Source organism: Stegodyphus dumicola, chromosome X2, assembly GCF_044657685.1.
Source record: "Stegodyphus dumicola isolate Sdum_Otavi_A_Nest chromosome X2, ASM4465768v1".
Taxonomy (NCBI): Eukaryota; Metazoa; Arthropoda; class Arachnida; order Araneae; family Eresidae; genus Stegodyphus; species Stegodyphus dumicola.
In genome coordinates, this window is record NC_140781.1 from 134,442,783 (window position 1) to 134,458,870 (window position 16,088).

The 16,088-nt window shown below is 32.4% G+C and overlaps 1 protein-coding gene across 2 annotated transcripts in view; it reads right to left on the minus strand.

Moving 5' to 3' along the window:
- LOC118198670 (cytochrome P450 3A21-like) overlaps positions 1 to 13,897 on the minus strand; it is a 79,723-nt gene extending 65,826 nt beyond the window's left edge. For both annotated transcript variants that reach the window (XM_085810008.1, XM_085810009.1), the window contains exons 1-2: positions 13,764 to 13,897; positions 7,181 to 7,274 (exon numbers count right to left, since the gene is read on the minus strand). In XM_085810008.1, the coding sequence (XP_085666134.1) occupies positions 7,181 to 7,274; positions 13,764 to 13,816 (147 nt within the window). In that variant the 5' untranslated portion in view covers positions 13,817 to 13,897. The remainder of the gene's footprint in view (positions 1 to 7,180; positions 7,275 to 13,763) is intronic.
- Positions 13,898 to 16,088: the final 2,191 nt, after the last annotated feature.

A 16,088-nucleotide genomic window follows, 5' to 3' on the forward strand; every position in this document is an offset into this window, starting at 1 on the left:
ACACATTACACATAGGGGAAAACACGAAAACGCCCATGCAGCCAACTTCGTACTTGGAATTCGAGCCTCGGACCGAACTACCAGTGTTCAGCAGCTTTAACCGCTCGGCCGCTGGTGAACTTTTGCAATATAAGGAGAATAACGCTAACACACATGCAGTAGGTTTCACAAAGTAATTTGCATGTTACGAAATATTCTGACTAGGATCTCAATCTGGAGTAGAGTTATTAATGTGTTTTATTCCATTGCCAGGACTTCAACCGGAACATAATTAGCAGTGTATCTTGCTTTTCATATTTGGCCACAGTGCCAAAAATAGTGTAGCGGAAGACAAAAACTTGCACTTTTAATTTCATAATTTTCATCATAAACAGATGGATGCAGAACATGAAAATAGTGCGACACTGAATAATTGAGTTTAATTCAAATACAGTTATACAATGTAAACATGAAACATTTGGTGAATAATAACTTTATGTGCTATATTTATTTCCCTTTTTGGGTTGAGATAGTAAAAATACACATAAATACTGAAACTGTCATCTAATCTAAGTTTACATCCTGTAAAAGCGAGAGTTGGAATTCTGAAACAAGTCACCATGCACAGAATTATCCTCTTTAAAATCACAGTTCTATTCTTCCGAAGAATCAATTTTCAAAATTTTGTGTAAACCATTCTGTAAGGGCATTTTTTTCGACATATTTTAAGCAAAACTTAAAAGGAATCTATTATTAATATTCCAGTAATAAAATGTTAGATAACTTCTATAAACTAAGAAATTTCAGTTTGTTTCCTATTCGAAATAAACCTTTACGTTTTGTGTGCTCAATATTACAAACATCATTACAAAATTATAGTGCATATAAAAATGCTAAAACTATGTGAGTCACAGTATACTTCCTATAATACAGCAAGGTATTATATATAAACTGAATTGCTAATTTACTTCTTAAAATTCTACATATTCAATGAAAAGTTTTGAAAAAGTTCCATTAATGGCTGAGATAATTAAAATTTGATTTATTTAGCATGTCTTCAAAACCAAATGGTTAATTTTTTGAACACATACTGTGAATACCTACCTTTTACCCCAAATTTGATGGCAGAAAGCCAACACGAATGAAAAAGTTTATTGTTTTTTATTGATGAATTAAGTCACTTAGAAACGACTTGTTTAAAGTAATTTGCGTGCTGTAAATTTCAGTTTCTTGTCTTAATCAGGGCAAATGGCAGTTGGAGGTACTGCGGTACACATTTTACACTAAAAAGCTTAGAATCAGAATAGCAAATAAAAGAAAAGGTTCAACTCACGAGGAGGAAAAAGATATTCCGAGTTTAAGATCGTTGTTCATTAAGAAAATAATTAAAGCCAAAAAGAGAAAAAGACATTCACATTTCTGTGGATCAGATAAATCATTCTGAATTTCCAAGGTTATGTCTTTGACAAGCTGTCTTCATAGGGTTCAATCGTTAGACTTAGCGTTCCCTTTTAGAGTTCAGCTACAATAGAATGGGAAATGATGCAATGTGAATTAGTGCCTAGTGCTTGTTGTCTGGAGGGGATCGAAACGGCTACATTTCTGAAGTTTTATTTGTTATTGGCCTATCCATAGCTGCTCTAAGCACATGCTCTCTCCTGGGTTGAAAATTAGTGATCTCCATCCATAAGAAAACAGTAGTCGGGGATATCGATCCACTGCACATATATAACGAGAACTGTCAGGAAGCCAAAATGATGATAACAGCTCATGCAAGGGTCATAGGATATGAAGAACTGGGTTAGCTCAGATTAAGTTTCTATTTTCCCAATTTTTCGCCAGCAGTGACGCAGGCAATTCATTGGACAGTGAACATATTAACTGAACTGTTCTACAGTTTCAACTGTCTATCACGATGTTTAAGATGCACGTATCTGTAACAAGGTCTTGGCCAAGTAAAAATGTCGAAAATCAAAATGTCGAAATGTCGAAAATCAAAATGTCGAAAATCAAGCGAGATGACTAAGCGAGATTGTGATACATTACTGTCATTTATAATTTGAAAAGGACTAATTCATATGCACAAATAAAAATATATAATATGAATTAATATGCGAGTACAGAAATATAAATGTATAAACACTGTAGGTATTGAGAATACTTCTCGGCAGCTTTCATCCATTACGAAATAACCTGAACTGGAGACTGAAATAAATCCAGAGACAGTACAGTGACTGCCAAAAGGAAACAGAAATTAGCACTGCTTACAGTATTTATAACTAATTTCCTTCTACAATTTAAATTCTTTTGTAGTTAGCAATAAAATATGTTTCTCTTTTTTCGAACGCCTCTTGTAACCTGAATGAAAGCGTTCTGTTGTTCGAGCATCTACGAAGAGTCCTTCATCATCGGCCAACCGTGAAGCAGAATAAATTTATTACTGGTTTTCCAAAAATACATATTGGTGTAACAGTGACAAATTGCTAACAATTAAAAGCAGAAACATATGTAGAACACAACACAGTTATGTAACGGGGGAAAAATTAATAAACCAGAGAAGTAACTATAAACCTGGCAGATAATACACAGTGAAGATACTATAGTTATATAAAAACACAGATATGCATCAAATTTGGACCTTACTATTGTTCTGATGAACACAGAATAGAGCATATTTATGAATGTGCATAGACAATCGATCACAAAGTATTAAAATATTACTTAAAAAGAAAATAAAAAGTTACATCGGTAAAAATCTCAAACAATGCACAGTGAATGAGATGATGCAAATACAATGGCACAACTACATGTACAGGAATGAAATAAGAAAAGATGCACAAAGAATCATATTAAATCGTACAAAATAAGGTTATAGTAATGGAACCTAACACAATAAATGAAATAATGCTAACGAAATGGTCGTGTGTGTGTGATTATGGCAAAGCCTCGAGGCTATCTGCCTAAGAGGCATAGGGCTATCTGCCTAAGAGGAGGGATGCCTTCGTGGAGGACTTTCGAAGGGAAACTGGCTCGTATATACGTTACACATGTGGAAAACCACGAAAACGCCCATGCAGCCAGCCCGTTCGCGGGATTCGAACCTCGGACCAAACTACCAGTGTTCAGCGACTTTACCGCTCGACCGCTGGTGGGCTACGAAATGGTCATAATAAATATTTACAGCAACAAATTTGAGAGAATGGGAGAAAGCACGAAGCTAATGTTGATAGTGATACTGTTTTCTGGACTGTTATTTAGTCTAAAATAAATGAATTGACTATGCGTATAGATTGTCGCAGGCATTTATAACATCAGCATCTATGAATGTATTGTCCGCTCTTGTTGTTAAATCCGAATCCACAGTTTTGCAAAAATGGTGGTCGGGGATGCTTGGAGAATTAAAGGGAGAGTGGCTGGGTTCTTCGAATACTTCAGAAGAACGGTAATGATTATCACGTAAACCGAAATATTGCAGACAACTCGTAAATGGGCTATAACCAGTTAAATGCAATGTGAAGTGCGATGAGGCACTGATCATCTGCCTTCCAGTTTTTGGGAAGAATCTGTAACTTTATTCCTGTTGCTCTGATCAAAATGAAACAAAACGATAATTTTGCTATGCAGATGTTTTTTCCATAGCTACAATTGTCATATTCATTCCGCCACACGAGTGCTAAATTCATGGGTAATCACGGAACAATTATAGTGGCAGCGGTGTATTTACAAGTACAAATCCTGTAAATTATGAGAAATAACTTTCCTCTGAGTATACAAATTTGATTTTATTACTACAGTCGTGGCGCTGATAAATTTTTGCTTCTCAGTATTCGCGCTTTACGCAGCGCATGCCGAAGAATGAAAAAAAGACGTTCTTGAAGATTACGTGCAAAAAACGGCACTGTATGCAAGCAAAAAAGGGCTGGATCCGGATCTGAAAAGTCAGCAGAAATAATTTTGAAAAAAATCAATATAAACACAAGAAAAAATACAAAACTTTATGTGTTTCTCAAAAGATATCTTTTTATTGTTTAATTTGGTTTATTAGTAGTTTATTATTAATAGAAGTGGTCTAGTTGGAAGAGCAACATTTTATAGGATACCATATGAATATGCATTTAGACTAACATGCTAGCGTTACATATCTTCTGCATGTTTGAATAAAGAACAAATATAAAATGTAATTCTATAAAAGTATACTATGATTTTAATCAGGTAGATCATGAATTAAATGCACTTTTTTAAATCAATCAGATGCAAAATCAAAAAAATATATACACAGTGGCACAAAAAATTGAGGATACACCTTACTTTTACTTGATAAATCCAACTTTCAATCGGAATAAAACATTAACTAGAAGTGCAAACGTACTTTTATTCTTAGACATAACAAAAGGTTTAATTAACAGTAAAAATAAAGAAAAATCAATGACAAAATTCTAAAATAAAAATTTTCAGAGGCATTTCAAATAAACATAAGCAGATTTTTACCTAAAAAAATTGAGGATACACCAATGAAACTTTTGTTTAACTACCACTAGATTTTTTTTCTGCTTGCTACTATCATAATATAAGTCTGGGCAATTTTATCTTAAACGTTTTCGACTGTTATTTTTGTCTTTTGAAGTTGGTTATGTGAATTTAAAGTCGCAATTTTAAATGGAAAATGGCACCTCAGAAAGAGACCAGTATTGATGTAAGAAAATTTATATTAAGGTTATTTAAGAAAGGAAACTCTTATCGTGAAATAGCTGAAATTGTCGGTAGAAGCCACTCGTGTGTACAGAAAATCATTGGAAGATTTAAAAGCGATGGATTAATTGAAAATAAAAGTGAAAGAGGAAGGAAAAGTATTCTGAGTGATGTAGCCAAAAGGAAAATTTTGAAAGATATCAAGATTGATCCTAAACTAAGTTCAGTCAAACCAGCTGCAGAAACTTCTCGAATAATGTGCAGAAGTGTTAAATGCTGAAACTGTGAGATATGTGATTAGACATGCTGGATATAGCAGTCGAGTAGCTAGAAAGAAACCATTTATAAGCTTACAAAATCAGAAAAAGCGTTTGGAGTTTGCAAAAACTCATCAATTGAAGACAGATAACTTTTAGAAGAAAGTTATACTTAGTGATGAAAGTAAATTCAACATTTTTGGAAGTGATGGTCGTCGCACCGTTTGGAGAAAGCCAAACACCGCTTTGGATCAAAACAATTTACGTCCTACAGTTAAACAAAGTGGTGGCTCCGTCATGGTTTGGGGTTGTATGGCTTCAAACGGAGTAGGAAATTTAGTTTTTATAGATGGCATAATGGATCATAAGCTTTATATAGATATACTCCACAACAATCTTAAGGAAAGTGCAAAAAAAAATGGGTTTAGATGGAAATTTTATATTCCAGCACGACAACGACCCCAAACACACGGCACATAATGTCAAAATGTGGTGTCTTTTTCACTGTAAACAGCAATTGAAAACACCATCACAGTCTCCTGACATCAATGTCATAGAAAATTTGTAGGCCACCTTCGAAACAGCGGTCCAAAAACACCAAATTAGGAACAAAGCCCATTTAAAGCAAGTGTTACAAAAAGAATGGGATAAAATATCTCCAGATACCACCAAAAAATTGGTCGAATTTGTACCAAGATGTTTGGTGGACATTATAAAAGCCAAAGGACATGCAACCAAATATTGACACTGTCTTTGTATGTGATGTATCACAAAAATTTCATTGGTGTATCCTTAATTTTTTGAGGTAAAGATCTGCCTATGTTTATTTCAAATACTGGTGAAATTTTTAATTTTACACTTTTTTTTTTTTTGGTTGATTTTCGTTATTTTTATTGTAAATTAACCCTTTTGTTACGTGTGAAAATAAAAACACGTTTTCTCTTCTAGTTAATGTGTTATTTCCATTGAAAGTTGGATTTATCAAATGAAAGTAAGGTGTATCCTCAATTGTTTGAGCGACTGTATATATATACATATAGCATGTTCCTCGTTAGGGTCATAATTGACAAAAAGATTACCCAGATCCTTGGGCAATTCAGACCCTGTTTTATTAAATCTGCACTTACAACTGGAACATTTTCTTCATTGTCACTAAGTTTTGCGGGATTAGGTATCGCAAGAACAAACTCAAATGTTTCGTCTTCGCTTAAGGCTTTGGATAACTTCAAATGATAAATCTCTTCTCCACTAGGTTTTTGTCACTGTAATAACACAGGGAAATTTGGTTCTATTAAGTAGGATGGAATTTTTGTTTCTTACACACTGGTGTCAAACCTCTTTCCAATACGCAATCAAAGTTGGGCTAATCTTTGGAATATGGTAACAGGTAGTTTGGCGACATTTTGGTAAGGCGATAAAGGTTACTAGCTAGGACTTTAGCAGTGTACATGGATAAAGTCAAGACTGCGCGCAATGCTATTTTTGTGCAATTCTGGAATGTTTTTTTTAAGTGAAAATAGATCGACGTGTACATGGATACCGTGTATGTACAATTCTTAAAAACGCGGCAAGCAGTTTGCGATTCTGCACTTTCTCCCAATTTCGCACCTAATCTTTGTCATGATTAAGCACTTTTGTTCCATAAAAGTTCTAGCATAAGCGTAATTCGGCTAGCACATTGTTGGAAAAAAAAATGTTGAGTAAAAAAAAAAAAAAAAAAAAAAAAGCCTTTACTTCGTGAAAACAAAATGGCGTCCAAACAAAAACTAGCAGGTTGCTGTAGCAGGGTTGGTCGACAAATTTTCGCCAAAAAATCGCCAAGTTACCATAATCCAATGATTAAACCAAAGTTGCTGCTTTTCATTCAGACGCTAGTTCAACTTGATTTATGCAATCCATAACTGAGAATTTCTTCCACGAATAAATGACTGCTTGTGTTTCATCATTAAGTTCGTCCAAAACGTGTAGAATTATCGTTTTACGTAGTATGTAACTTGAGTACGTTTACAACCATTACATAAATAAATATTTCTTCATTTCAGTTTTAGAAAAGAAAAAAAGGGGAAAAAAATCAAAAATTTAACAAATCATTAAAAAACGAGATTAAAATATTATTTTGAATCCGTGTTCAATCAAATTAGTTTAAAAACAAGTTTAGGCTTGTGTGTTCCATTAAATTTCAGGATAGTATAAAATTTGTCTCGATATGCACATTTGCACTCTCCTCAGATTTGATAAAATAGAATATTACGTACCTTTCTGAACTCCCATAGATTGCCAAATAAGATATTTGGTTCAGGACCTGGTATATTTAGAGATTTGAAAATGGACAATTGTTTCTTCCTCCACCTACAAACAAATTAATGTTAGATAATTTCTTAAAATAGTACTCTTTAAATATCCTTATATCATTAATTATTAAGAATGATACGACAAAATATAATATATATTTGGCATTTGTATATGTTAATGCTAACATTTGCCACAGTTATAAGGAAATTTAGAAGCAAGGCTGTCTACTTTTTAACACCATAAAGTATTCTTTTAGGAGTTATCGCTACCATTATTCAAAGAAGAAAATCCTGTCGGAGTACCCCCCCCCCTCTATAAAAAGGCTTTCCCTCGTCCGTTGATTTTAAGGTATTTCAGTTACCATTCAGACTACGTTGTTGTTATTTCTAAGTCTTTAGACCTGAGAGGATATTTTTATAAAGTCGATGAATTCACCACAGGAAGCCTATTCACAATTTTTAGGGTGTCCAAAACGATACGTCTTTGCACCGAGTTCAGTGCTTGTTGCATATAATTCGTGATACTGACGTCCCACATGGAGACGCCATGAAGTGCTGCGCTCTCAGGCATATCATTCCTTGAGCATAGCGAGGAGACGTCCGAACCAGGAGCTGCTGTTCTCCGCACAGTGTGAAGACAGTTTGTACAACTTTTCCTTCAGGTCCTTGATGTGAGAGAGCCAGGAGAATCTATAGTCAATCACATCCAAGTACCACAAATGTCTCACGAATTGCATTTCTGCTATGGAGGTTTATGCACGGAGTATGCTCGTGAGTTTTTCCTTGGGCTAGTCAGTATTCCTTTTGTTTTTGCTCTTGAAATTTTGAGCTTATGTTCACTGGCCCAACGGACTGTTTTGTCTAACACTTTTTGGGCATTTAACTCGTAGCTGTTACGACTGTGTCCATTTGAAACAAGCAAGAAGTTCTTCAGCATACGAAGTTATTTCTGATATTTCATCATTAACAAACAGGTTGATAGACGTATCTGTACCAGGTTCTACAGAAATCGACCTAGGCAGGAGCCCTGCTGGCAGCCTTTTATCGCATTTTGCATGTGAACTAATGGCAGGCATGTGAACAGTAATAAAGAAGTACGCCTAGCAGCACACTATAACGTTACAAATTTCAAATGACAAATAGCAAGATATAATTAGCAAATTATACTTAGAGACACGCAATAAAATTATAATAAAAAATGGTTAAGCAAATTAATAAGTTAATGAAGATAAATTCAGTACCAATAGATATTATGCACTCATTTTAATATATAATTTATATTAACAATAATGAGAATGATAATAATTATACTAGTAATAATAATAAAATTAAATTAAATAAACTCGATAAATTAATGCACACTTAATAAATTCAATATTAGATTCATAAGAGTCAGCAGAGTTTTTACAGTAGCTACTATTACAGAAATATTTATCACACAGCACTTAAGATTAAATAATTGATAGTTAGTATATTGTCTGTTGGTCTCAATTAGAATAAATTAATTCAAGTAGTGAACTCAATTACTGAATACTTCGGGGTAATTGAATACAGAAATCTCTACATTTTTCAATCTCCTTTTGATTGTATGTAATTCAAACAATATGAACACTAGCAAAATCTGGAGCAGTTATAACATACCTAGGAAATGCATGTATCCTTTCAACTGAAACTTAGAATGCTCTCAAGATCAAAAGCACAGGCGGCGATTCTTAAACATACACCCTACTTCTGCAAGCACAAAAAGAGGCGAGGGGCGAATGTTACAGGGACGGTATACTTTTTGCAGGGGCCTGCTTAAATTAAGTTTAAATAATTAAAGTCCTAAGAGCCGTACAGCAAAAAAATCTTTATTTAGCAAGACATTTATTAATCACTGCACATTTGAGCATGATTTTCGAAAAGAATTTCACTGAGAAAGCACTTGAAATAAATGTGAAACTGCAGACCGGCTTCGTATAGGTGTCAAATATTCATTTAAATGTACTAAATTCAATCAGTTATTAATTGTTTCTGAACGATGTACATTATCGTCATAAACATTTTCGTATTCTAGATAATATTCCGCAACTGTTGATACGCGATTAGATGTTCAAATGACGATTATTCGCCTTTATTTAAATGTGAGACCTCAAAAACGCGTAATACCATTGATGAAATCTGCTGCTGCTAAATTAATGGGCTATTAATACTGCACCTTACAGGGCGGCAGAGTTGCTTCGAAAATAAAATATATCGTCTACAAAGCCTGTGGAGGAATTATTATATTCGCCAATGTTTACTAAAAGTACTTTAAATGCTTAAAACATTTAGAACTGACGATAATAGCATTACAAAACTATTACAGTAAGCTGCGTCCATGAAGTAAAAATGGTTCTTTGAACATGGTGCACTGTTGTATTTGTTAATGTGTATATTTATCAAAAAATGCAAGTTTTCATGAAGTTGTGTCCGTTAATACTTATGCTAATGATTTAGTTAATTTATATTTGGCAAGCCAATTATGTTAATAAATCAAGATACAAAAATCATGAAAATACACAGTAAGAATTACATTACAAGAGCTTTAAGGAAGATCTGGAGCATGTTTATTATTAATCCGAGTAAAATGCGGATTTTTATTGTTTAGTAATTTGCACAAAGAAGCATTCAAAACAAGAACAATATTATATATTAAATCTGAGAATGTTAACATAGGATAGATAATGAAGATGGAAACAATAAAATTCTTATAAATATGCGTAAAATTAAAAGAGAATTCAGCTTTAGCATTTCTAAGCCCATTAGAGCTAACTGCCTTAGAAGAGATATGCTTTCGTGGACCACTGTTTAAGGAGAACTAATTGGAGTTCACGTTACACACATGGAAAAGTCTCGAAAATGAATCCCGCAGCCAGTCCGTTTTCCAGGTTTGAAGCCTGGTAGCAATCTTTGACCGCTCGACCGCTGCTGTGGTTCAGGTCAACAAGAATATAAGAACGACGAAATAAAAGTATAGTTTAATTGCTAAATACATTAAAATAATACGCATACTTTTTATTCAAATTATATATATTCCTTCCATAAAAATCTTGATATATGCTAAATGATTATAAAATACCTTAATGGAAAATACAGTGAATACACAGAAAACAAATATATGCACGTGTCAAAAATGAAAAGTTTTAAATATATATGAATATTTATACATACCATTTTCAGAAAAATGTATCATCTTCTAATTAAAAGTTAAAATATTAATTAAATTATTTATAACACCCAAATAATACACAATTATACAAGCACAAAATTTATTCATTCATAACTCCTCTTGAATATTACCAATAAGAAGGATAGTTATTAATTATATCATGTAATAATCTTAGATTTAATCGTGATCAGGAATTTAAAATACAGAAGGCAGATATTGGCTTTTTAAGCGGGAATTACTCGTACTGTATAACGATCTATTAAAGCTTGACAAAATGCACAATGTATGATATGCGTACGACAGTTTTAGAATTTTTCAGAATGTGTACTGTTAAATACGACTGACAGAACAAAATTTGATAAGAATTAAAATAATTGTTTTTATAAAAATACATTGACAAAGATTAAAAACGTTTTTTTCTGTTTCCCTCTCTTAGCTCTAATAGAAAATAAACTGCATAAAGATCAAAAATCAGTAGCAATATTTTACACGTTTATCTACTGAAATAAAAAGTGCTCTAATTTGAATTATAAACCAAAGTAAACGCTAATCTGAAATAAACCATTTTGAATGAGCATAAAAAATTGCTATAATTACAGTGTTAATACGATTTTTGATTTAAACGGTACCCTAGAAAAGCTAAAAATCACCTCATATTTGAAAAAAAAAATGTTTCAGAAAGAGGTTGAAAACGGAAACGAAGTAACGTGTGATCTTTTATAGTAATAATATAAAAAACTTCGGTTTTTAACATTATAAGCGTTAGCTAAATAAAATCTAATTACCTTAAAATTTCTTTCTATTACGTTTAACAAAAACATGTGAAAACATTTAATTCGAGTGAAAAACTATTCCGAATAAAGGAAATTTAATGGCACTGAATTTCGTTTATAATGAAATGTTTAAAAATGTTAGCTTTCACTTAGTAGGATTTCTGATATATTGTAGAAAAGTAAAATATGCATATTTTTGCTTATACATGCGAACGTAACTGCAAAATGTTTAGTAGCGAACGTGTCGAAAACCTATAAATCTTATCAATGATTGTTTTGAAAAATAACGGGGTGTGTTTTATCGCGTCAAGCCGGTGACAAGGAGAAACCGGTTACGACATTTCCTCCTTAATTTAATCATAAATTGGCTGACTGATGTATTCATAAACTATGTAAGCAGATATTATTCGTACTGGAAAACAATCTGTTTACCATTTGATAAAAACAAAGTATTTGAGATGAGTATTTAAGACTATTCAGAAGTACAGTGCTTTACAATACATATTGTTGAATAAAAGGCTCAGAAAAAAATTTTGATAATTATTAAAAAAATTAGTAAAAAATGTATTTTTATGGATATATATGCAACGCAGGATTCCATTTCTAAATCGGTAAAAATTTACTGTACGTACCGTACAGTAAATTTTTGGCGAATCCTTTCTTTTTGACACCAAGATCGGCGCCAGGAAAGATCGGGGGGGGGGGCAATTTCAAGATGGCGGCTACCCAAAAAAAATAAGAAGTCACACAAACTAGATGTCCATGTGCACATCGACCTATTTTCACTTAAAAAAATCATTGCACAAACTAGGCATTGCGCACTGCCTTAACTTTGTTTATGTACACATCGATCATTTTCACTTAAACAAAATCAAGAAGCTAAAACAAACTATCATGGTAACCAGAAAAAAATTCGCCGCTGTCTTAACATACAAAGACGAACAAATAACCAAAAATACACAAACAGAGAGAAATAAATAACCAAAAATACATATTTCCTAACATAAAAACATTAAACAACAAATCCTTTTAACATATCACTTTTTTCACGTGCATACGTTTAGGCTTCCCAACAACATCTTCTCCATCTTCCAGGTAAGCAATTCAATTAAATTTTCGTCATTTCAGCTCATCCGCTGTTAATAAACATTCATCCTCTTAATCACCTCAGACATATTCAAAGGATGGCACCCACAGGAAAATAATCGCAAGCTCAAAATCCAAGTCCATTGCAAGAAAACACAGCAATTGAAAAGAACAGCAAGACCCGGATCCATACGAAAGGGTTACTATTACAACAAAGCGCAGCAGGCTTTCAGATTTCACCAACAACCAATACCGCTTGGCGATTTTTTCAGAAAAAAACCAAGGGGGTACTGTACTGTAAAGATTAGTCTCTAAATCTTTTACTTGTGCGTATTCTTGTGTAAATAATAAAAAATAAAGAAATAAGCAAATACATCAAATCAATAAAATTTAATGCCAATACGAAGATTGCTGTGTCATCTATAATTTCTTTTTTTAAATTTTAGTTTAAAAATTTTGTTTACATAAGCAATCTCAATTTTTTGGTAAGCATTATAGCATATACTCATATGATTAAAAAATATTTCTTTTAAATGAAAATTCTAAAAACACAAAATTTTATGTTATTGATTTATTTTACGCACTGATTTATTGGTAATTCAAATCAATTACCTGCAAAATTATACTGATATAACCAGGAATATTTTATGTCTTCTCATAATAAAGCGAAAGAAGACTACACGTTTTTCTTGATACGAGTCTAACTATACTCTTAAAGCAGACATAAGATTTGGTGTTGCTATTTACGCATCTAAGCTGGTTTCTAAATTTATTTTATTTTCGATTACTTCACAGTATATTAATATTAACAAAGCTTTTTAAACATTAATACAAAAGTCGCGTAGATGAAAGTTTCTAAATCTGTGAAAATTCTAAAATGAATACGGATAGAAATTTGTTTCAATAGATGACACCACTATAATGGTACAAGTAATACGTCACTTGAAATGCTTTGAAACTTTAGCTGCAGTTTAGGCTGTTAGCTGTATCATAGAAATTCGTTCTATCTGGGAACAAACTCGTTTGCATTTTGCACCGGTTTGTGCGCGACTTTTGGGATCAACCTGTTGTGATATTTCAAAACTTTTAAGGAAATTAATTCATGAAAATATAAAGTAAAGAACAGTCCTATTTGATACAATATTTTGAGCACAAAGCGTACTTAGTTGCATTAGCCATAAGTAGAGTAAAACTAAGATTAAAGCCAAGGTTAATTGCCACATCCTGGAGTATGAATTCTTCCAAGCAGTTGACAATGAATTCTGAATCGAACTTTTAAATGGCATTTAATATTCTCTTCTTGGCTTTTTAACAAATTATTTCTATTTCTACCGGCTTGACGGTATTAGTGAAATAATTCATTCGTGACGACATTAAAGAATAATGCATAATTTAGTTACAAATGTTTTATAGCACAGATAAATTCTAAAGTAACCTGAACAAATAATGCAACGAACCCACCTATTGATTTAATATTTTGAACATAAAAAGTACTCACATTAGCCATAAGCAGAGTAAAACTAAGATTAAAGCCAAGGTTAATTGCCACATCCTGGGGTATGAATTCTTCTAAGGAGTTGTAGAGAATGAATTCTGAATACAATTCGAAACGCTTTATAGCACTGATAATTTTTAAACTAATCTGAACAAACAAAAGAACTATTTCTGAGATAAGACAATGTCCATGATATCAAAATATGCTGTAAGCAGAATTTTATGTTTTGAGTTAATACGACACAGAATAAGACTTTTGCTTAGAAATTTAATGAAAAGAGGCAGGGTCCCTGAAAATGTTTAACATCGTGAAGACAATTATCCAACTTAATGCAAGTGATTGTATAATTTCTTGTATTAAATATACCTCACTTCTATTTTAACCCATTTTTTTGTAGATATTGTCAGTGTTTCAGTTTCTTATTGAATTTTAGTTCAAACCCAGTATATTGTGGCAAAGATTAAACTTTATTGAAAGTTTCCATAGTGACGGTAAACTAGAACAACAAAATTTGTATTTCTTTTTTTTTTTTTTTTTTTTTTTTTTTTTTTAAATTTTTATTTTTTAAATGCATCATCATAATATGTTTCCTTTCTGTTATTTAAATTTGTAAATCAATTAATATATTTCTAAATAATAATCGAGTCATAAATTGGAGAACTTATCACACGTTCCAAAATGTTTTATTCTAATGCGATATTTGAAGACAACATTATGTTGTAATGCTGAATAACGGTAAGATGGAAACCAGTTAGTAACGTCGCTGGTCGCCAGTTTTTAAAAGAAGTAAGATTTTTGGCAGTTGTTAGACGATAAGACCATCGTAATTCTTATAAAAAATACGCACATTATCAGCTGGGAATGTAAGCCAGGAAGTATTAAAATTCATTTGGCTTCAAACTCCCAGTTTCAATTCAAAAGATATTTTCGGTATGCAGTGAAACATTAGATGGTTTAGAGAAAATAGTCGACAAAGTTAATGAGATATCTGGTTATTCACTTGAAACAGCTGCTGTAAATGATAATGCACTAACACTTCAAACCTAAAAGATGAAATCGTGGCATTGAAAGCAATAGTACAGTTCACACCTCTTACAAAATTTCAGTAACGTAGTGAAAGCAGAAAGCGAAATTCTGGAAAAAGGTGAAAATCATTATGTTAAATCGCAAACTCACGTCTTGTGCTGATATCATAACCGTTTGGCTAAAAAATTTTAAAAAATGTATTTCCCCATGTCAGTGGCATTAAAACTTTCAGAGTAAAATTTAAAACAAATTTCACGAATTATTTAATCCCATAATAAGAACAAGTCAGTCACTCGTATCATACAACGCTGCATTGAAACTAAACGCTCTCCTCTCTATTCGAAGGTTAGACGATTATCACCTGAAAAATTAGCAGCTTTAAAAAAAGAAATTCAAGGCTTTGATGGAACAAAGAATCATTTGCTTTGAAAAAATCCTTACGCTGGTCCTATACATTTTGTTAAAAAGCAAAGCGGTGATTGGAGAATTCGTGGTGATTTCAGGGAACCGAATTCCATTACTGATCGTTACCCTTTGCTATACATACTTTTCTTAATGTTTAATAAGAAAAAAGGTTTTCAGGAAAATAAATTTTGTCAAAGCTTATCAAATTCAAATACAACGCTCTGATATAGAAAAGACAACAGTAATCACTCCCGTTGGATTATATGAGTACATAAGCATGACATTTGAGTTAAGAAATGTAACTCACACATTTTAAAGATTTATTGATCAAGTTTTACGAGGTTCAGATTGTTGTTATGCTTACCTCAATGACTCATTAATAGCATCAGAAAATAAAAACGTACACAAAGCCAGATTAGAGAAGGTGTTTGAACGGTTAAAGAGTTATGGACTTAATTTAGCTAAATGAGTTTTGGGGCAAAAAGAAATCCGATTACTAGGTTTTCTAGTTTCATCAGATGTTTATATCCAAATTATCAAAAAAAGATTGCAGCTCTAACCGAATACCTTCTACTTCAGATATAAAAAGGATCTGAGGCTATTTATTGATAAGCTTGATTTCTACTAATGTTTTATATGCAATTCACCTGAGACTCATGCTTGTCTCTATAATTTGGTGGGTTAAAAGAAATCCATTTTTTAGGTTTTCTAGTTTCATCGGATGTTATATCCAAATTACCAGAAATAATTAAAGCTTTAACCAAATACCTACTACTCAAGACTGTAAAAAGAATCTAAAGTGATTTCTCGATAAACTTCATTTCTACCAATGTTTTTTATATGAAATTCAGCTGAGACGAATGCTTGTCTCCATAATTTGGTAAAAGGGAAAGTTGT